At 43.0% G+C, this 23,658-nt stretch overlaps 1 protein-coding gene across 7 annotated transcripts in view; it reads left to right on the forward strand.

Annotated features, from left to right (window-relative positions):
* SOX6 (SRY-box 6) overlaps positions 1 to 23,658 on the forward strand; it is a 528,512-nt gene that overhangs the window by 412,772 nt on the left and 92,082 nt on the right. For all 7 annotated transcript variants that reach the window (XM_019551786.1, XM_019551785.1, XM_019551787.1 and 4 more), the window contains 2 exons: positions 12,342 to 12,491; positions 16,631 to 16,811. In XM_019551786.1, the coding sequence (XP_019407331.1) occupies positions 12,342 to 12,491; positions 16,631 to 16,811 (331 nt within the window). The remainder of the gene's footprint in view (positions 1 to 12,341; positions 12,492 to 16,630; positions 16,812 to 23,658) is intronic.

Here is a 23,658-nt window from a genome sequence, read left to right on the forward strand (position 1 = left end):
GCTGAACTTTCATCTCTATAAATAAGATATTACAGCTTTGCGTAGTTTATTTAGAACTCTGACAAATAAGGTTCTTCAATTGAATCTCAATATGCTTATTGTTTTTAACTCCAGCAGCACATTCCTTGCGGATATAAAATAGGATTTACATTTTTATTAAGAGAGGCCTTTAAAGTTAGCAGAAAGCTTAGAATTTCTTATTTTATTTTTTTAAACCAAAAATACTTTTCACACCTTCGGAGATGTATATTGTGCAACTGCATAGGAAGCAATGTGTGTTTTCATTTATGTCATGACAGGATTCACGAGACAATAAAAACCTAAATGGTTTTAGAATCCATCTCACTCTCTTCCCCTCGCATCCAGCCAGAAGCGACTGGTAGGGGTGCACAGAGGGGCACGTGCTCCCCACTCCTGACAGGACTGTCCCTGCCACCAACATCACTGGCAGTATCTGAGGGTGCTTGCCAGCTCTGTCCCCGCTGTTGATGCTGCTGGTGGCATCTGCAGGTGCTCACTGGCGCCGTCCCCACTGTCAATGCTGCTACTGCCTTCTGCAGGTGGCCCCCAGACTCAGGAGGCACCAGTCGCCCATGCATCCAGCTAAATCCTGCTAGCTCTCTTTGGAACATTTTTCAAATCCATCCTTTCCCCTTTATCTGGCTACTACAGCTCTCCTCATCTGTGCTTGGACCATCTCCTAAGTTAACTACTGCAACCGCTTTCCCTCTCTGCTTCTCATCTTCCTTTGGTTTCTTTTGTGGTAGGCTCATTCCTTGGATCATGGCATCATTACTTTGACCCAATTCCCCTTTCTCCTCAGAATTAAAGTTTCTAATCCTTGCATCTTCTTACCCTTATACAAGTATAATTGCTCTTACCATCTCCTCCCAGTATCATACTTGTGCCTATTTTCACACTGCAAATTATGCCTAAAGAAAAATCCTATACCACACACAGCAGTTGATCCCCTTCCCTTTATTCAAGTACTTCCTTGAAATGAACTTTTCCTATGAAGCTTTTCAGTGATAAACTTCTTTTGACAAGAAAGCCATTAACATGAGAACCTAGGAACAAAAGAATTGGCATTTACTAGGTCAGAACCTGGTTGACCAGCACCCTGTGTTCATACGGTGGATGCTGAAAGGGAGAGTGAACTGGGTGTGACCAGAGTTTTTCTTCACTGCTCATCTCTCACTTGCAGCCTCCAGCATTAAAGGTCTAGGAAGTTCTGTTTCAGAGGCTATAACCCTAACTCCCTTGCTCAACAGCTACTAACACCCTTTTCCTCCAAGGATTTGTTCAATCCCATTTTGAGTCTGGCTAAACTCTCAGCTTCCATAAAATCTGGTGGCAATGAGTTCCACACTTTAATTACACACTGTGTGAAAGGGAACTTCCTTTTGTTAGTTTTACTACCTACTAGTTTCATTTTGTGACTTCTAGTTCTTGTATTGTGAGACAGAATAAATAATAAATTCCTATCGACTTTCTCTTCACCCTTTAGTATTTTATAAACCCCTATTATGTTGCCCCTCAAGTGTCTCTTTTCTAAACTGGATAGGCCTAACCTCTTCACTCTCTCTTCGTATGGAAGCCCCCTCCACATACCACTAAGCATCCTTATTGTTCTTCTCTGTACCTTCTTTAGTTTTTCTATATCCTTTTTGAGGTGTGGGGTTCTGGAACTGGGCATAGCATTTAAGGTGTGGATGCATAAAAGGGTATAATGACACTTACCATTTTTATTACAGTCCCCTTCTTAATAGTCCATAACATTTTGTTTGCCTTTATGACAGCTGCCCAGCAGTGAGCTGACGTTTTTAGACAGCTGTCTACAATGACTCCCAGATCTCTTTCCTGTGTGGGAACAGCTAATGTAGAACCCATAATAGTGTAGGTATAGTTTGGATTATTTTTGCTGGTGCATCACTTTCAACTTGTCAACACTGAATTTCACCTGCCTTTTAGTTTCCCACTTGCTCAATCATGCCAGATCCTTCGGTAGTCCTTTTACAGTCCACCTTGGTCTTTACCACTGAATAATTTTGTGTAATTGGAAAGTTTGGCCACCTTGTTCCTCACCCCCTTGTCCAGATCATTTATAAATATGTTAAACAGCACTGGTTCCAACACAGATCCTTGAGACATCCTGCTATGTATACTTCTTTCCATCCTAAAAACTGCCATATATACTCACTTTTTGCTTTCTATCCTGGAGCCAATTTCTGATCTATGAGCGTACATTCCCTCTAATCCTGTGACTGTCTAATTCAATTAAGAGCCTCTGATGGAGGACTTTGCCAAAGGATTTTTGGAAGTCCAAATATACTATGTCAACTGGATCACCCTGATCCACCTGCTTATTGATACCCTCACAGAACTCCTAGTAGGTTGGTGAGGCATGTTTCCCTTAAACAAAGCTCTGTTGATTCTTCCCCAGAAAGTCATGTTCATCCATGTGCTGAACAATTTTTTTTTTTTTATTATTGTTTTTACTAGTTTTCCAGGAACAGAAGTTAGGTCTACTGGCCTGTAGTGCCCTGTGTCCCCTTTGAGCTTTTTAAAAATGGGAGTCACATTACCAGCCCTCCAGTCCTGGTACCAAGGATGTTTTTATTGATAGGCTATATATACAGTTAGGAATTCAGCAATTTATGATCTTCTGGCTTTCTTTTGGTCCATTTATTTATTTTCATTTGCAGTATGCTTTGTGTTTCCACTTTGGAGTTCTTAAGCAGGTTTCATGCTGCTTGCAAACTCCTCACCTCAGGGACCCCTTTTAACTTCTCTCTAACTAGCTTCCTCCTTTTGGTATAGTTTCCCTTTTTAAAGGCTACTATGGTAGATTTTTTTGTCTTCCCTCCTACATGGTTGTCAAACCCAACTGTATTGTGGTCACTATTGTTGAGCAGTTTAGTAACACTTACCCTTTGCACCAAATACTGTGCACTACTTAGGACTAGGTCAAGAATGGCCTTTCCTCTTGTTGATTCCAAGACTGTTCCTGGGAGCAGTCTTTTATAAGACCAAGAAATTTCATCTTGGCATCCCAGCCCAATGTTATATTGACCCAGTCTGTTTGTGGATAATTGAAATCCAATATTATTGCTGTGCTTTCTTCTGATGCAGCCTCTCTTAACTCCCTTAGCATTTTTAGCTCACTGCTGCCAACCTGGTCTGGAGGTTGATAGTATATCCATAGATGTACTTTTTTCTATTGAAACCCAGGATTTCTGTTCACGAGATTCTATGGTACTTCATTTATCAGTTGAAAAGTCCACCCTAATTGAATTGATGTCATCTTTGATGCAAGGTGCCACACCCCCACCAGTATGACCTACTCCATCATTCTGGTATAATTTATATCCTTGTTTTACAGCATCCCACTGATTTCCCTCATTCTACCATGTTTCAGAGATACCTATTATGTCAATAACATTATTTATTGCTAAGCATTGAAGTCCCCCTGCCTTTGATCTTAGACTTCAAGCATTAGTATAAAAACATATGTACTCCTTATTGTTGCCTGGTTGGCTACTTCTTTGTGAATGTTTATTCATTAAAAATAGTTGCTTATACTTCTCTTCACCCTGTTTCTTATCCCCATTTTTTATGGATTCATCTCTATAGAGCATATCAATCCAAACTGTGCTGTTTGACACCTGTCAGCTTTCCCACTGTTTTTAGTTTAAAAGTCTTTCTACTACCTTTTTGATGTTACATGCCAGCAGTTTGGTACCATTTTGACTCGGGTGGAGACGATAACTTCTATATAGGCTACCCCTATTTCAAAAGGTCCCTCAGTTTTTAATAAACCTAAACTTTTCCTCCCTACCATCATCTTGGCCACACATTAAGATTTTGGAGCTCTGTCTGTCTGGTCCTGTGTGTGGCCTTGTCTTTGCCCCTGACAGGCAAGTCACCATGAAGTCCTCTTCAATGTCACAAACCCAGCTATGTGCCTAATAATCTAACCATCCACTACCACCACCTGTCTCCTTCTATCCTGTGGGGTTCCCTTCCTTGGAGGAAAGAGGATGCTGTAACATCAGATGGAAGGTGGGTCCCATCTAAGGGATAGTTTCCCTCTTTCCCAGCTTGACGCAATCCATCCCTGAAGCTCTTATCCTCCTCAGCAGCATGGGACTGCTGCAGTGGAGATGGGACTCCTCTACAATGTCCCTGAAAGCCTCATATGTGAATCTCTCTGCCTCCTGTAGCTGTTCCAATTCTACCGCCCTAACCCTGAGAGAGCATGCATGCTTTCTCAGAGCAAGGAGTTCTGGCACTTTGTGCACACATATGACACCTGCCCCTGGGGCAAGTAATCATACATGCTGCACTTGGTGCAATAAACTGGGTAGCCCCCACCCTGCAATTGGACTTCTACCTGTATTTTTCTTTGAAAGTGTTAAATTTAGTTTCCTCTTTTAAGAAGGTTTTTAGATTAATGGATTCCCTTAGATTAATCATTATTATACTTCCATATGTATGTAAAAATAGAATATAGCTATTGCAAACATGCACTAATTAGCAAAGACATTGGTGGTGGGCTTGTCTATCTACTCCCGGTTCTCTGGGTTTAGAGAAGTCCGAATCGATTGGTGGGGCAAACCCACCAATCAGAGACCAGCAGGGAAGGAGCCTTGGGAGGAGTCCACCCCACCCCTACGTTGGGGCAAGGCAAGGAGTAGACCTAATTAAAGACTGCCCTCCACCTTCCCCCGAATGGCCAGGCTTCAATCTTGGGGCAGAGCCCCAAAAGGGTATATGAAGAGCTGTGTGCACAGCATGCAGAGGAGAAAGCGAGGGACAGAGAAGAAAGAAGAAGCTGGGGCTGAGGAAGAGCTTCCAGTTGCCCTGAAGAGCCTGAAGAGTCTGCCGTTGGATGGGAGTGGCAGACAGCTGCGTCCCCAACCCCTCGGTGCAAGAGAGCACAGGGGAGCCAGTGTAGGTGTCACTGCATGGAGGGTCCAAGAGAGACTGGGACCTTGGGAGCTGCTCGAGGCAGCTTGGGACTCCAACCCTGGCACAAGGCCAGCACCAGTGCAGATGGTGCTGCATGGAGCTGTTTGCCTACCTGAGGATGAAATCCTTCTGGACCCCTACTTGCCAGGAAGTGTGAGTTCTTGGGCTAGGGGTTTCCCACCGGGGAGGGACACAGTGGATAACCCCATCAGAAGGGATTTATGCTGGAGAAAGGGAGACTACTCTAGAGGAGATGGGTATTTGGGATTTCCATATATTTTGGAGTGGTTATTAATTACTTGCTATGTCGCATATTTTGGAGTGTTTATTGACTGTTGGTTGTGAATTATATTTTGGGGTGCTTACCCGTTGATTGTTGGGACATACCCTCTAGGGATCCATGGGAGAGGTTTCTCTTGTGGGTCCTGGGAACTGCTACACTTACTTGTTCTGTTATTTGATTACTTGAATATATTATATGTACATATTTACCTTTATAACCCAGGGGTCAGCAACCTCTGGCATGTGTGCCAAGCATAGCATGCAAGGCCATTTTGCTTGACACACCACCGCCAGCCTGGGCTCTAAGAAGCTGCTGCTGGCCATGGAGCCCAAGCTGGTCCCAGCAGCAGCTGGGAGACTCCCAGCAGAGTGGGCTCCATGGGCTGGCTGCAGCTGGGAGGCTACAAACAGCTGATCTGAGCTTCAGCATGTCGGCACTCCAACACCTTCCAAGGTAGACATTGTGGATTTTTTGGCACTCTGGCGAAAAAACATTGCCTACCCCTGTTATAACCTATCGTCAGTCTTTAAATATTAGAGCTCTTTACATTCATTCATTCACCTAGCCCCAGATCCTATGGTCTGAGAGAGGTAAGTATCATTATTTTGTTATCACAAGGGGAGGCAGCTGAGGCACAAAAAGCCTCAGTGATTTGCCCAAGATCATCTAGCAGTGTACAGCGCAAGGTTGGACATGGGGAGCAACAGCAAAGAGCACAGGTGAGCCTGAGTATACACTAATGAGAGAGAGCACAGATAGCTACTTACTACTGCATGTTATTGGAGTGATGTCTGTGAGGAGGGTGTGAGGCTTAAGCACTTCAGGGTAGACTCTGACTTGACTGTATTTTGGTAGTGGCATAGTTACCCATGGATTCTACCTGGTTGTCATACAAAGGATTTGTGCTTAGCTAGTTGATGCTTATAAAATCTTCTAAGATTATTGGATGAAAGACAAGGCAGCAGGGCACGGTATTGTTATCCCATTGATTTATTGTAGGAAACTTGAGGTTGTGCATGGTGCTTTTCATAACATAGGTGAAGTGAAAACAGAAATACAAACCCTGTTGACAATTTCTGCTTGAGAAAGTAGGGAATAATCACCACTGTATTATTATCACTGTCTCCATTTTTCCCCCTGGGTGCTAGTTTTTAAGTTATAGCTAAAAGTGAAAAGTGCTCTTTTGGCAAAGGCAAGATTCAGCCCCCACTGTGTGGCACACAGGCCCTTCCCAGTCAATTCTATTCATTTCCTAAATTATATTGGTACTTTGCAGGCCCAGTTTGTGATGAACTTAAATGTCCATTATCTCTCTTGTCAGGTTTGCCTTTTAAATAGCTTTGGACTAATAAGTACCCAAAGGCGGGTGCCTTATGGTGGGATTTCAACAGTTTTAAGATGAGAAGCACAAGTGCTGTTGACCTCAATAAGACTTTGGCTTTCAAATCATTTGCACATTATTAAAAATTCTGCTCTCTGTAGTCTGAATATAGATTCAGGAGTATTAAACTGCTTTTGAAATTCCTGGCTCCAAATCCAGATACAGAGCAAGTTTGTTGCTAGGTGCTCTGTTTTCACAGTGGTTTAATAGCGGAGTGCACAAATGATATATGGCCATACTCTAAGACAAAAAAAAGGAAGTTTAACATATAAACTGAGTTTTCAGCACTTGATGCTTTTGATCATCCTGTATGTAGTCAAGCGCTTTATTTTTCCCAGTCAGCAGTTTTTGAAGGGGATCGGTGATGGTCATCTATTTAGGTTGGAGAAGTATTAGAGAGCCTGAACACAGAGGATGCCTCAGTGTTTAAACTGCTTTTATAACATTAGCACTCCAACGATATAAGTAACTATCATTTTATGTGCTAACGTAAAAAGGATGCAGTAATATTTAGAGCTGCTTTAAATTTATAAGTAACAGGACTGAAAAGAATTGCTGTGACTCATTAGTTACTGTGGTGGCTGACTAATACATTTTAAAATTCATGATTTTGGAGTAAGTTAATAAATTTTTATAGTCATTAGTCAATAGCTAACAAGTTGCATTTTAACTGAAAAGTTTCTATAGAAATTTTCACTCCAGAAATCTAGCAGCCTACTTTCATTTACCCTACACATTTTTTCCCTTTAATCTTTCTGTAAAACTTTACTATCTGATTTCATTCTATTAGGGTCTCTATATATTTCTATATATTGTTCTATTAGGGACATTTTTCAGTGGTAAATATAACAACTGTGTTTCCAAAAACATGCATTTGCACCTCTGGATCATTTGTTTGCAAATATTAATACAGTTTGCAGTATTTATAGACAGTTACACATATTTTCTTCCCAAATAATATTTTTGAAAACACCAGTGTAATTTTTATGTTTGCAAACTTTGAATCCACCTCCAAAATAACTCATTTCATAATGGGGAACAAACAAAATTATTCACCTGTTTAATACATTTTTTTTTATATTTCAAGCAAATTTATAGGAATAGCAGGTGGAAGAATCCCAAATGTGTGACTTCAAAGTCAGATGATGAAATCTATATAAGCATCAGATTATTCTTTATACTCTGTGTAACAGGGGGCCTCCTTGGGCTGCTCTAACCATAGCCCGCCCACCTGTTCCTGGGCCAACCACCCGTGTTCTTGTCCACCATGCCTTGATATTAATAATTAATTAATTGATGTTAATTAGTGGGAGGCTGCCCATTTCCTGCCCTGATGCCCAGGGGCGCTATCTGCGGCTCCTTTCCTCCCCTACACTGCAGCCCAAGCCTGGCAGATGGCATCTCAATGTTCCCAAGTACACCAGCCCCACACTAGGCTCCAGAACTCTCCTGACAGGACCCTCTTTAGATCCCTCCACTCTGGCACCCTACATTGCCTTCATCTGGGCTACCAAGCTCCTCATAGCTGGCTCCCCTCTCGGGCATGGTCCCCACTCAGGACCTTCAGCCATACAGAGGCCCTGGCTCCACCTCCGAGGCCAGGCAGGGTCCCAGGTCCATGACTCTGGGTGCCCCTCACAGTGGGCACCTAGCCCTTTTGATCTTCTCCATCATGGCCCCAGCATGGGCCAGTCGAGGGGGCACTTTACCTCTGGCCTCACTAGCCGCACACTCTCCCCGGGTCCACCTTCCTGGATATGGGGAGCTGGGGTACCTCACACCATCCCTGGTGTTCCAGGATCTCACTGGAGACTCTTACTCCCCCTCTGGAGCAGCACATCATGGTGCTACCCTGTGATCTTCCACATCTCCCCCTTCTACTCAGAGTATCAGGGCTTCCCTTCTCGGGTGGCTGAGGTGGCCATTGCTGTGCCTGGCCCCCTCTTCCACCAATGTCCTGACCCACCTGAATGTGGGAGCTGGGGTTAAGGTGCCCCGACCTGCCTTTCACCAGGGTGATAACTGGCCTGGCATTTCCTGGGGGCTCCTGCGCCACTGAGAGCCCCGCCAGGTCACCCACTCCCAGCAGGGTGCAGTTTTAGGTCATACCCAGGACCAGGAGCTTCCTATCCATCCCCTGCAACTCTTCCCTTACCTCCAGATCATACTAGCAGCCCTCCAGCCAGGCGATGTTGTTGCATCCTCCAGCAGCAGAGCTGCCTTGTTTATATGGGCAGCCCTGTGTCTAAAATGACTGCCCTCATTAGGCACCTGGCTGCTGCCAGCTCCAGGCCCTTAAAGTGGCAGGCACACACAGTGCCCTGCCACACTCTGTTTGCGTTTAGAATTTTTTTTTTCCTGGTGACACCTGCATACAGCACCCATAACATTATCAACATAGTGTTAAGATGTAAAAACAAATTTTTCAACTTTTAACATTCATTTATTCAGACAGTTACCCAGATACTCAAACAGTGGGCATGTCTACACATGCACAGTTACTGTGCAGTAACCTAAAAAATACTGTGCAATACAGGTAGTGTCTACACGTGCATACCCGTACTGCACTGTAACTATGGTGACGTACACCAAGTTGGGCATAAATTTGATACCTGCTTGATGTAGGTATCAAATTTACACCCAACTAGTTACTGCACAGTAAGAAGTTGTGTAGATGCCCTACTATGCAGTAATACTGGGTTTGTCTACAAGTGCACCCTTAAGGTGACATAAGACAATTAAAGTTGCATTAGTCGCTTTAACTCTATGTGGGTTCAGTGGGCCAGAGCCGAGTGCTGAGGCATGTGCTACTGTAGACACTGGAGCTGTGGTTCTGGTAGCAAGGAACCTCCCCCCATGACTTCCTGCAGGGGAAGGGTGCAGCACAGCGTGGACAGGGCTGGGGCTGCATCATCTGTCTGCAACACCCAGTGCTGTTTTCTCTGCCCTGTGAGTGAGCTTCTCTGCTCGGCTCAGCCCAGGCCAGGCTGGGGCTGCGTTTGCTCTCAGCTTCCGGTGCTGGTTTCCCTGCAATACCTACCTCCATCCCAGGTACGTGCCAGGCTTCCCTTCCACCAAGACACTGCCTGTGAGAGAGCCAGCATGCACCCCTGAATGCTCTGCGTGGCTCAGCCCCAACTCGTGTTGTGCTCAGTGTGACCATGTGCTGCCCTGCGCACTGGCCTTTGGGCCACTCTCCATGGGTAGGAGGCGGGAAAATGGGGAGGAGGTTAGAGCTGGGTCTAGGGCTGTCCAGGGTGCTGACCAGGGTAGGCTGATGAAATCACCCAGCAAGCTGTGTTACAGTTCCTTAAAGCATTAATGGCTGCATGTGTAGACACTGGCCTAAAAAACCACTTACTGCACAATAAATGCATGTGTAGACATGCCCAGTGTCCCATAGTAACTGTCTTTGTTACTATTCTTGTGTGATCCCTGAAGAACTGTAATAGTTCAGTTCTCAGAGTCCATGGAGATGCATCGCTTCAACAATATATTACCCACTGTTTGTCCTCATCAGGAAATCAGACTCAGTGCTGTGCAGTACAACTCCGACTTTGAGACACGGACCAAGCCAGAAGCATACCTACTGCAGAGACTTCTGCTTCAAGTATCCAACAAGTTTATCTTTACTCATGATTGCCTGCTCCAAATCAAAAGTGCTGAGATATTGTTAACCACTTGCTACCTTCACCCTGTAACAGAGATTCCATGAAGATGGGGAAAATAATTTTCACCAAACCTTTTCACCCCCATGCTCAAGTGGAGGTGGAAAATACCCCAAACTCTTTTTGTTCAAGCCAGTGCTCTACCAGAGAAAATATCCTTCAGAGACTTGAAAATTTCAGTATATGATATACATAGGACTTCTGGGCTACTTGAAGCAGAATCCAAACGGTCTTCTGGCTTTGGAACATTTTATCTGTACTGTCATTGTAATTATGAAGGCTACACACAGTATGGGCAGCCTGTTGTATGCAGTAGACAAAGTAAAGTAGTGGACTCCAGGCACCTCTTAAAATCTGTTTGCTCATAAAGATGTATTTTGTTTGTTTTGTCATCAGTTCTACTGAATGGTATCGAATTTATCCTAAGCTGATACGTGCAGGCTTTGAGAAGTTTGCAAAATTTGCCTTTTCCTATCCCAGAGCAATGTAGCTTATTAAACTAACAAAGGATGACCTGAAGAACATGATGTTAGTTTAGATGCCATTGCCAAGGGGAGCTGATAAGATCCCAGCAGTAGAGCAGAACATTTACTACTGTATACAGTACTTCATTTTCATTATTCAGTGCATAACAGAAAGCTGGGAAATTACAGCTCTAGCAGAGGAAAAAAATAAAGTACCTCAACTTAAATATTTAAAGACATCAGATTTTAGAAGGCTCATCTCCTATCCATTTGGAGACAGTGCCTGGCATTTAGAAAGGGTGGCATATAATGGAGATGTGTGAAACAAAGGAAAAAAATGCCATTTTTCATTAAGCACCCACAGTTCTTACTTTGACCCTTCTGTATGCATTTGTCTAGCCACTGAGTCATTGAGCACACAGTATTGTGTAACTTTCATTTCTTCAGAGGCTTGTTATATTAGAAAAATTGTTCCAAAGAAAGCAACAATTATGACATAAGCACATCTGGCTCTTGCAAATTATTCTTTATTAAGCTTTCATTTAATTACATGTGCTGAAAGGTCTGCTTTTGATTACTGTAATTTTTTTTATTTGTCCATCTGAATGATAGTAATGTTGAAAATTACATACAAACCACCTGTTTTTTTCACTAATAAGGCAAAGTTTATATAGATTTATGCAGGGAAGAGGGATTAGGATCTTCCCTGTTTATGGTAGAAGAATTATTGCTACTGCTAATTCAAGGTGAGGGTTTAAAGTTGGTCATTAGAAGGAAATTAAACTGATTTGTTTTTGTTCTGTAAACACTTTCTAGTGTTAGGAACATCTGACTTGGATGTCCATTTTTATCATGTTTGTATTAAACTTTTGAGTAGTGGAAGAAGTTGTGCATAAGTTTTGAGACTGTGGTTGTTGAAATTTGTGGTCTCATTTTTTTATGTGGAATTTATACCTCTATTTCTCATTAGTGTTAATGGGAGCTTGAGATGTAAATCCCTGTGCACTGTGATGGAGATATATACCCAAATGCCTCCTTTATTCACCAGTATCAAGAGAAAACCTGGCATTGAATTTCAGTAGCAAATTAATCCAGTTTAAATTCCTAGTACAGGTTCTGCTGTTGATGGAGAACTTCTATGTAACAATGTAAAGATCTAAAATTTTTCAAGTTTTTAGTGGGTGCTGCTTTTTTTCCCCTCTTATAAGCAGTCTTACAAAACCGGTGAGATTATTTAGCATGGGGACAATAGCCATTCACTTTCCCTTCACCAGGATGATTGTTGTCAGTGGGAATGGGGGAGGGAAACCTATTTAATTTGCCAATAAAATAAAAGAAAGTTTCTTGCCTGATGTGAGAAGTTTGTGATGCTGCTTGGCTTTTTTAGAAGTAATGATCTGGAAAAGCTAAAACAAGAAAGTGCTGGAATCCCCACCCCCCAATAAATAAATAAATAAATGTCTAATTCTATCAAGGAAAATAGCAGCGAGGCAATAAAGAGTTATGTACTTCTACCACTTCTCTTGCTTAGGAGCATTGCAAGGAATATTTTATATCTTTGTCTTGTCTTGCAGCAACTCTATGCAGCTCAGCTGGCCAGCATGCAGGTTTCTCCTGGAGCCAAGATGCCAACTACTCCACAGCCACCAAACACAACAGGGGCACTGTCACCTACTGGAATGAAAAATGAAAAGAGAGGGACCAGCCCTGTAACTCAAGTTAAGGTACTTTTGATGGGGGGTTGGAACTAGATTTAGAAAATGGCAGGAAAATTAATGGAGCATTGTGATCCATGTGTTTATTTTAACAGTAGGAAGTCCAACTACATGAAAAGCTCATTCTCAAATGATATGCTCCTTTTTAGTGGTACATTATCAGCATGGAGAATGGAAGAGCAGGTGTTTACTTCTTGGTTACAAGAATGCCAAGCATTTCCCTTTATTTCTGTAGGCAGCACTAAAAGTTATTGCTAAAATTTAGTATCTTATGGATTTCAGCTTTTAATCTGATGTGCTTAAATATTTTATAACTTGTTTCAACTCATATGCTGTATGTAGAACATGCATTAGAAAGATGGTGCTTGCTTACAGTGTGAGGATGTTGAAGATTGTAGCCCATTGAATTTTTTTTCAGTTCCCTTGCTGTACCTTTTCCAAAACTTTGGAAAAAGCATCACATAAAAATGTAAATCAGGGACGCCAGGAAAAAAACCCGTGTTGCTGCAGATTGATTTGCCTCTTGTTACATTCTCACAGCTGCTGAAAACTGGGCTGTTCCTTGTTGGTTTTGCACCATTGCTGAATGCTTGTGCTTTCTTATTCTCACTTCTTTGGAATCAGGCAGCTACAATGTGGCATTTGGCAGCAGCTCAAAGTGAACAGGATGCACCCCTTCACTTTGTGGTCCAGCTGGTACCTTTGGGTGGCACCAGCTTGTTTTATTGCTGTGTTTTCCTGTGGTTGTTTTGGATTTTTTGAGGCCAAAACAGGTTGGGAAACAACTTGCTTTAAACACAAAGCTCATGGTTTGTGGAAAGTATGGGGATGTGCTCTTGATTGGAACAGATAATGCTGCAAATTTATTAAAATACACCATTTTACACAGGCAAAATAGATTTTTTTTCTAATAACATCCTCCTCATCCTTTTGCATCAGCCTGAGAAGATTCTACTCACTTGGGGTGAGATTTTTTTTTTTTTTGACGGGTGAGTAAAATATCACTCGTTTTTTCATTATCATCAATCATTGTGTTAAAGTGCGGGCAAGTAGATATTTCTGCCTGGGCTGATAAATTTTCATGACATTTTTTTGCTAGGTTGAGAGTGCTAATAAATAAAAACTATCCCATTATGGACAGAACCAGCATTTGTTTAGCAACGCATTCACTTTACTTAACTCTGGATACATATTAGCCTAATATTTTACCTCTCATAATCCAGTGCTGTCCTTCAGAGCAGTCAGTGGAATTTACCACATATGCTGAGTATCTAGAAAAGGAGATACAGGCACAACTGGAAGGCAGAGGCAAAATGTTTAAGCAAAGTTGCCATAGTATAGTGGATACCAAACACCAGAGATTTATGGTAGTGAGAATATACTATTGACTACTTTAATGTGAAAAAGTAATTTTGTAAGTGAATGAGCCAAATGGATCTACACCAAACCAAACCTTTACTAGATGAGTAAAATTTTCCCTGGTTAAATTTAAGCATATATCTGCTTGAACTGAAGCCAGTAGCATTTCAGCTTTTCTGGCCAGCTGAGTTCTATTACTGACTTGACCACATGCAAATTCTTGGGGGTTTCCCTACATAATTTAACTTGAATGGACTGTAATACATACTAGTAAAAAAAAACAACCCTTTTTTTGTACTTACTTTATTAAGCTCACTATTGTTTTGAAAATATTAGAGGTAAATTGCAAGAGCGTCACACAGAAAAATAAGAAGCGTTATCATAAAAGTTTAATTAATACTTAATATAAAAACTCTCCAATAAACTAGTGCTAGAGTGCTTTCTTTGAGAATTCTCTTGCCAACACAGTACACAGCAGTTTTAATTGTCATGCATTACTTAATAAACCATAAAAATCTTTTCTGTATTTAACCATCTGTTTGTGTGACCTATATACATTAGTTATAGAGCTAAATAGGATTACTTTGTAGAAGTCAAACTGTTTCAAAAGGTAATGTTAGGATTTTCACATCGGGGCCAGAATGCTTATTCACCTGTCAGCTGTTTTAGATGAGGAATGATGTCTGACAAGAAGGAGCAACGAAAGACTTTGGAGGTGTTCAAAGGCATTGTTTTCTGTTTATTGTAGAATTACTGAACAGAAAGTTATTTGAAAATTGAAAAGGTTTGCATAGGTTTTATGTAGTTTTGGGCACCACACTTCAAGAAGGATGCAGATAAACTTGAGAAGGTGCAGAGAAGGGCCACCTGCAAGATTAGGGGCCTGGAGGATAGGCTGTATGAGTAGAGACTCCGGTAGCTGGGCTTGGTCAGTCTGGTTAAGAGGAGGCTGCAAGGTGACTTGATAGTCACCTACAAGTATGTCAGGTGGGAATGCCAAGATCTGGGGGAGCAACTCATTAGGAAGGCACCCTTTCGGAGGATGAGGACCAATGGTCACAAACTAATAAAAGATTTAGGCTGGACATAAGGAAGAACTTCTTCTCCATAGGAGTAACTAGAACCTGGAACACACTCCTAGGAGAGGTGATGCAGTCACCATCCTTGGAGGTGTTCAAGAGGAGGCTGGATTGTGAGCTAGTTTTAGCTCTTTAACCTCGTGCCTATAGCAGGGGACCAGACATGATGATCTTACAGGTCCCTTCCAGTCCATTGACTATGACTCTAAGTATGCCTGCTCACAATCCCTTAACTGCAAGCTACTCAATTCAGGATGAGCTCTGGGCCCACATGGAATACTGTTCAAGTCACTGGGTATTTACACGGGCAAACAGTTTGCTGTGTCATGGCCACAAACTGTGTGAACCTGCTAAGGTCCTTACCCTTCATTTGCAAAATCCCTATGTTGATGCAGAACTCCATTGACATCAGTTATGCTCTGCATAGATGGTAGAGGCTCTTTTCAGGGTTAGGGACTATATTTAATTTTAGCCATTCATATAGGTAAAAAATGTATCTTACAACTTATTTAGAAATCATTTGAACTCTAGAGATGGGATGCCATTGTAAATAAGTATTTATTTGTTATGCAGTCTTGTTTAATGCATTGTGTTTGGCTAGGACTTTACTGAATCACTGCTGCATGGTAAAGTGAATGGAAAGGACAATATAATAGTGTTGTACTTTTCTAAACTTTGAAGTGCTCAGAGCTGCTTTCTGAAATATAAACAATGTAACTATATATACAGCATTTGTCAGCTTTCAGTGCATTTTAAATCTCTGTCTTACCTTAATTAAGGAAAATGAGCATTCTCCCATTTCTAAAAAGCTGTTCCTTGCTGGTTGCTACTAAATTAAGCAAGGAGCACAAGCCAGTACACAAGGGAGAGAAGGACAATTGAAGTTTTGTTCAAAGAAAAAAGGCACAGATAGAATAATGTTTGAGCATGGTAGAAATGGTTAGAAAAGCATCCCCTGACCACTAGGTAGTATTGCATGAAAAAGACTAATTTTACATAAAATCTGGCAAAACAGATGACAGATGACTTTGGAATGGCAATATACCAAATATTTGAAGCTGTGCATGGTATTATGCATAGATTAAGGCATAGATCAGTGCAGTTGTGTTCTTTGCAGGGCTCTTTTTTGTTACAGGAAGAGAGCACAGATCAATAAATGATTTAGATTATGCACCCTAAAAAGACAGAAGGTGTACAATAACAACAATATTGTGGATGAATGAGTCAAAGATATAAAAAAGGGCTCTAAATGTTGCCATTTCTGAAATTGTTCTTATTACTTTATTTCTAATATATTAAAAATAAGTTCTATAGCTTATTTATAGTTCCAGGAACTTTTCAGATAGACCCAGCACAAAAGCACTACTGAGCTGCTAGAAATTTTAAATAATTCTTTGTAAATGCCCTAGGTTAATTTAGATCTCTGAAAACACATTAGGAAATTAAGCCGTAATGTGAGCTAATTCAAATTTTAATTTGACAAAAAGAATGATCCAGCCACATAGTTAATGTAAATAGAAGCATAACACAGAGAAATTAATGAGGTTTCCTTTCGCTGAATCTTCAAGGAGGCAGATAATTAGCTTCTTTTGTTATTATTGCAGGAGACTGTGGCATTGTCTTGGAGGTGTAAAATAACTGTGGCTTACTAAGTGATAATGTGTTTCATTTGTCTTTTTTCTAATAATTATTTACATTAAACTCTTGTAGGATGAAGCAGCACAGCCACTGAATCTCTCAGCCCGACCCAAGACAGCTGAACCTGTCAAATCCCCGACATCTCCAACACAGAACCTCTTCCCAGCTAGTAAAAGCAGCCCAGTGAATGTGTCAAATAAAAGTGGCATCCCCAGCCCTATTGGTGGACCGTTGGGAAGAGGATCCTCTTTAGGTAAACTCCTAAGGGGGAGGGAAAATACGTGGTGATTTTTAAAAAGGATCTTTTCCCACGAGGTAGGTTTGCTAAGTTAAACCGGCATCTTGAGAACACTTTGTGCCTTTACAGGGGAGTCACCACTAAACAAACACTTTCTGTTTTCACATAAGGAAAATAAGATTCCTCTGGGTAAAAAAAAGATTTGCATTAATAATCAAAATGATGCAGTAGTGGGCATAATATATCTCTACAGGCATTTGGTATATAAGTATACAATTCTAGTAATTTTATGTGAACAGGAAACACTTCTCCTTAAAAACATCAATTGCATGTATAAGCACAAGGCTCATTTCTCAAATCTGACCTCCGGATTAGGCAACCATATGAGCAGTTATAAATGCACACAAGTGCCACTGTGAGTGCCTTGCTTGGATAATGGATTTTAAAATGCTAAGACATATATTTGTGTTATGCCATATATGAGCCAATGCAGTTGGATGGCTCACATGCTTTAAGTTAAGTATGTTCTTAACGTGCATTGTTGGCTCAAGTCCATGGAAGACGTAGCATCTTGAAGGTTTACAGTAAGTTATTCTAGAAGCTCAGGCAAACAAGCTGTTCTTGACTTGCTTTTCATTGTGAGTCTGAACGTGCCTGCTAGTCTTACCCAGACCCATGTTCCTAAGAAACACACACAAAGACTCGAAATCCTAGGAGAGGAGGCATCAGCCCATTTCAGTGCGTCTTAACTGCTAGAGAGCAGCATTTGGTCTGTGTACGTATGCGTGCATGTGTAGTATCTGATGTTTTCCCAGTGCACTAGGCTGCTGGTTGTAGCACTTGCCCAGGAAGTAAGAGACCTGGTTTTTAGGTTCCCCTAACCCTAATGTTATGAAATCCACATTTTTTACTTCCCAGGAAAGTAGGAGATAGCTAACCATAGCTCTTCTTGAAACTTGGACAATGGAAAGAATTGCAAGGTGGTTTGAGGCAAAAGGAAGGCATATAAAGGGAGCATTTTTCTGTGGCCCAGTGGGATGACACCCCCCTGGGAGAGAAGGGAGCCTGGAGTTCTGGCCCCTGCTTCCAAAGCTGATACATTGTATTCACTGACTATTTAAATGGTTAGGACACTTTCCTGGGAAGTGCCAGATGTGTGTTCAGTCTCCTTTGGGCTTGAGGGGCCTACAACCCAGACCCCTGTCTTTCTGGGCATGTGCCCTAATCACTAGGGTTGCCTGTAGGTGTGTGGGGAGGCTGCTCCAACGTGTTGTAATTACAGATTAATCAAGTCTGCTGGAGTGTGCTAATTAGCGCACTCCAGCAGCCTCTACCTCTTGTATATCAGTGTCCTTGCACTTCAAAATGGTGATGGGGGCGCTTTAACTGAAGCTCGTTCAATTTTTCAGTTTTAAAATGCCCCTGCCACCATTTTGAAGCACAGGGACACTGATACATGAGGTACAGAGGGTGCTTTAATTACAGCAGCTCTTGGAGTGGCCCTAATTAAAGCACCTCTCCACCTCCTGGAGCACATGTAAAAATGTGGGCAGTATCATTGCTGCCACCATGTGGTTTTCCATCTAGGGAAATGAGATTTATGCATTTTCTAGATAGATCGCAGGAGAATTTAAGTGAAGATAGACATCTTTGTGATTTTATGTATGCTTTAGAGATGGAATAGGATTGTATTTAGTGATTTAGATGCCTAGAAATGTAGAAATGCCACTTAGATATTTAGAGATGGAATGGAGACCAGGCCAAAGGGATCAGCTACAAACCTAAAATGGTGAATTGTGACTGTTAAACTGCAAACTGAAACCCTACTACAAACAGCTTGCTCATAGTCCATAGCCTAAATGTTCTTGTTAACTGTATTTAAATACCATATTTACTTGAAAATAACATGACCCTAAATATAAGACAATCTCTCAATAATTAGATTCTCTATATGGAAAATTTATAAAATTGTTATCATTTTCCAGGTATAGAATATAATTATCGTAGGTTTTGCTTGATTTGTCCTCTTTCCACTGCTATGTCAGGGAAAAGAAATCTGGGGGATCAGGTATCCCCCTTCCCCTTTGCCCCTCTGCAATCCCTTCACCCATCTAAACATAATTTATCATATAGGAAAATTACTACAGGTATCCATAGACTTAGTTCTTCCAGAATTGATGCATGTTACCTTTTTTGAAACTGCTGCAAGTTTTAGCACAGGTACTCAATAATTACACTTTAAAGCAGCACTTTTGTACCTGCTTATAAAAATACTACAAACTATTTTTTTGCAAATATATATATATACACACACGCACGCAAATTCCTATACCTTTACTGTCCTGTCTCATGACTGATGCAGTTCACTTGTGAAGCCCATAACATCCATCTACAGCTAACCATTATCATCCCCGTTACAGTAACTGCAACTGTGCACCCAATTGGCCACACACTCACATGCCCATGTGCCCATCACCATAGGCAATGCAGGAGGGGGATGGGGGGCATGTGCCCCTCCCCCCATATTTCTGCATTGGTGGCAGGGTGCAATGCTGCTATCTAGCTGGAGTCAGTACCTGGCAGCAATGGCGGCAGTGTTGGTGGCACGGAATTGTGCCCCCGCAGCCCTGCTCCACTGTCAACACTTACACATCATCCTGAAGGATCTTTCTAGGTCAGTCTTTTGGCCTCCACTTATTCCGTTTCCCTCTCTAATGATGCATTTCAAGTCTCCTGTGGTCACTGCTGGCCAAGTAGTGGGCATTGCCACAGTTATGTTTTCCAGGAAGGCGCACATCCTCATTTCCTTATTGGCCAGTATATAAACATTTAGGAAGTCAAATTTCCCTCCCTCTGTTTCAAAGGTGGCTTGTAGTAGTCTGCCTGCAGCAATCTCTCTGTGCCGTAGGGATCTCACTTTGTCTCCTTTCAGCAGGATGGCCACCCCTGATGATCTGTTGTTGTTCAACCCCAATCAGGTGGAGTGACCATGCAGCCAGTGTTTTTTGAACAAAGCATATTTTTTGGAACTCTACAAGCCACATTCCTGAAGATAATACCTGCTTTGTAGCTAATCCAGGAATTGCTTATTTTGTCCCATCTCTCTTTCTTGAGCAGGTTCCTCACATTCAATGAGACTATTAGGAACCCCATAAAGCAGTGAGAGGGGGCAGTGGTAGCCACACCAACCAAAAAGGGAGCCTGTCTCCCTGAAGGCTCAAGTTCTTTAGAACCTTGCAGAGGGCCTTCAGGGAGACAGACTCCCTTTTTTGGAGTTGGAGTAGCTGTGGGGGGACCTCAGTCCTCTCTTATGCCTTGGAGTTTCCCAGCTATTCTGGTCTGGTTCCTCCTGTCCCCCCTGGATTTCTATTTTTGCATTGAGTTCCTCTTCAGCATCTGTGGCTTTCTGCTGGCTCCCTTCTGGGGTGGCCTGTTTCTCTCCCTCTATCTCCTGCTCCCTTCATAACCTTACAAGTTCCTCATTTAGCTGCTTGAAAGAGCACTTGTAGATTTGGAGGTGGGGGGCAGCTTTGTCTTGTTTCCCCTTCCCTCTGAGTTCCCTCCCCTGTTCCATCCTGCTTTGCCACCGCCAAGTTCTCTGTTACTGATGGAGGCGGCTGGTCTGGAGGGCTTGAGACCACTGGGGTCAGTCACTCCATTGTTTTTGCCTTGTTTATGAAGGATTTGGGGCAGTCTTTAAAGACATGCTCCTTCTCCCCGTACACATTACAGTGCCAGTCTGCTACAGTCCTTGGCTTCATGGTCTTTTCCTTTGCATGTGGCACAGATTTTTGGGGGGCATTGTGCCACCAGGTGTCCCTGCTCCCTGCATTTGTGGCAGAGTTTAGGCTGCCCCTAGTAGAAGACAAAGCCCATATGGGGGTGCAGAGAGATTGTTGTGTGGAGGTGCTACACCTCATCTGGGTTCCCAGGCTTTTCAGCATTGCCCTGGCTTTCCAGGCTCCAGCCCCCCCACCCCCCAGTTTGTCTAGGACTTCCTACACTTTTTTCTAGTCTCTCATAGTATCTTTTAAGCCAAAAACTTACATCCTCTTCCTTTATTTGGCCAGAGTACATTTGGATTGTAACCAGCTGCTCCCTCCTTGTGCCTCCCCTGGCAAATTCAAAACCCTGCAGCTGGGGATTCCCCCTGCCCGGCTTGAGTTGCTGCCAGAAATCCAATCTGCTCTTGGGATCTCTGAAGCTGAGTTCCCACTCTGCTTCTCCCAACATGCAAATGAGCCAATACAAATTGTAAGCTTTACCTTTAGCAGGTCCTGCATGATTTTTGTTAAGAAATCTTCTCTCTCTCTTGGCATCTTTCCTGGGTGCAAATGTCTTGTCTTCACTTGGAACCTTACTGGGAAGCCTCTTCCACTCACCTCCATGTTTGGGGTGTCTCCCATCCCAGGGTCCAGCGACCCTGAGTTTTGGAGTCTTTGCTCCCCCACACATGAACATGGGGGCAATTCAAGGTTCTTTATCTGAACTGATAAGAGCAGATATAGTTTATTAGTAAATATGACAAAGAAGTTACGAAGTTGAAGGGGTAGTAGGAGATGCAGAGACCATGACAAATGTGGCTACATTGGGAGGGGAAGGGACGCAGCTAAGTTACTTAGTAAGAACGAAGCCTGCTTAGCCCTGGGGTTGGTTGGTATGGGGGATGGGGCAGCTAAACGTGCAATGCTTACCTAAAAGAGAAGATATGAAGTCCCCATGCAAGGAAGCCACCTCCCTTGGGAGTCTGTTCCAGAGTCCGGCAACCCTAATCATGAGGAAGTTCTTTTTGATGTCCAACCTAAACCTACTCTCCATCAGCTTATGACTGTTGTTTCTGGTTATTCCAATGAGTTCTCTGGTAAACAGAGCATCTCTTATTTCATGATTCCGCCCCCCCAATCAATTTGTATTCTGCCACAAGATCCCCCATCAGCCTTCTCTTGCGGAGGCTGAAAAGGTCCAGGTCCTTCAGCCTTTCCTCATAAGGCCTTCCCTGCAGGCCTCTAACCATATGAGTGGCCTTCCTCTGGACCCTCTCAAGGTTGTCCACATTCTTCTTTAATTGTGATGCCCAGAATTGGATGCGTTACTCTATCTGTGGCCTGACCAGTGCTGCATAGAGGGGGAGCATCATCTCCCTGGACATGTTTGTGATGCACCTACTAATGCCTGACAAAGTGCAGTTAGCTCTGCTAATTGCTTTGTCACATTGATGACTTATATTCATCTTGGAGTTGTCAGTGACTCCAAGATCTCTTTCTGTTGCTGTGTTGCTGAGAAGGATATCCCCCAGCCTATTGGATATCCTCCAGCTTAGTGTACTGGTGATTCCATCTCCCTAACTGCAGCACCTTGCACTTGTCCTTTTTAAACTGCATTCTAGTGTTCTATGCCCACTTCTTTAACCTGTCCAGGTCTGCCCGGATTCAGTTTCTTCCCATCAGTGTGTTTGCTTTGCCCCATAGCTTGGTGTCATATGTGAACTTGAACAGAGTGCTTTCTACGCCCTCATCCAGGTTGATGATGAAGATATTGAGCAGCACTGGCCCAAGGACTGAGCCTTGGGGGACCCCACTGCCCATATCTTTTCCAGATCAATACTGACCCATCCACCACCACTCTCTGGGTATGACCCTTAAGCCAATTTGCCACCCACATGGTTGTGTAATTGTCTATGGCATGGCCGTTCAATTTTTTTATAAGAATAAGATGGGATATTATGCTGAAGGCCTTCTTAAAGTCCAAGTAGATGACATCTACCTTTACACCTGTGTCTAAGCTTTTAGTGACCTAGTCATTGAAAGAAACAAGGTTTCAGTTGATGGACGTGGTCCCAGCTGAGGCTACAGTGGCCGTCACCAGCTGGTCTAGATTGTGGAGCTGCCACACTTTGGCATAGCAAGTGCATAGCACATGTGGGATGGTCTCTCATTCATAGCTGTGCCTCTGACACCTCTTGTGGTTATTGTAGCAGATGTCACTGTTAATGGTAGGCATTTGAGTTGGGTGCAGAGGATGAAGTGCCTGTCCAAAAAAACATGTGAAGTTTCTACTAGGCATGAAGTGGTTGCTCACATCCTGCTTTGAGGTGAATTCAAAGACCTTACCCTGGTCAGGTTTTGCTAGCATACTTGGTTTGGGTAGCATCCTTTAGGAACCTCTCCAGGCAGGTCCTCAGGCAGGCAGTCATGGTAATGTGGCTGGTTTGGGGGCTGGGAGCAGGGAGTCTCCAAGCTCTTGGCACTCCTTGGACCAGGTCCAGATGAAGCTGATGAGCTTACCAAGGCAGCGTGTGGCATTGTGGACTTGGCTTCACAGTGAGGCCATTTTGGCCAAAATTGCCCTCCCGCAAGCCTCTCAGGTGGCGGGCTGCCTGGCAGTCCTCTAGCGGGCAGTGTTCCTTAGCACTGGTGGTGATGCTGTTCACCAGCTCATCGGGGTGCTCAGGACACAGGTCAGGAGGCGGAAGGTGTGGGTGACCACTGTGATGTCACAGCGGTCACCCATGTGGAGGATGTTGGCACCTCTCTGTTGGTAGGAGGTGTGTAGGGTCTTGTTGTTGGCTCAGAGTGGAAGGTGCAGCCACTTCTTCAGCAGCATTTCAAGTTTTGTCTGCCTTGTTGAGGTGGATCTTAGGGACGACCCAGCCCCTCAGGATGAACAAGATGCTGGGGATGAGGAAAGCGTTTGCTGCATCTGTCTTCTATCAGGGGACCAGCTGGGATGAATATAGCTTGTGAGCATCCTGCACAATCCCATGGATAGTTTTCTCCATCGTCCCCCCCCACCACTCCCTCACAATCCTCCCTACAGACTCCACCCCCACCCGCAACTTCTTTAAACCTCCCCCACACACCAC

Source organism: Crocodylus porosus, unplaced genomic scaffold (assembly GCF_001723895.1).
Source record: "Crocodylus porosus isolate Cpor-Errol unplaced genomic scaffold, CroPor_comp1, whole genome shotgun sequence".
NCBI classification, from domain to species: Eukaryota; Metazoa; Chordata; order Crocodylia; family Crocodylidae; genus Crocodylus; species Crocodylus porosus.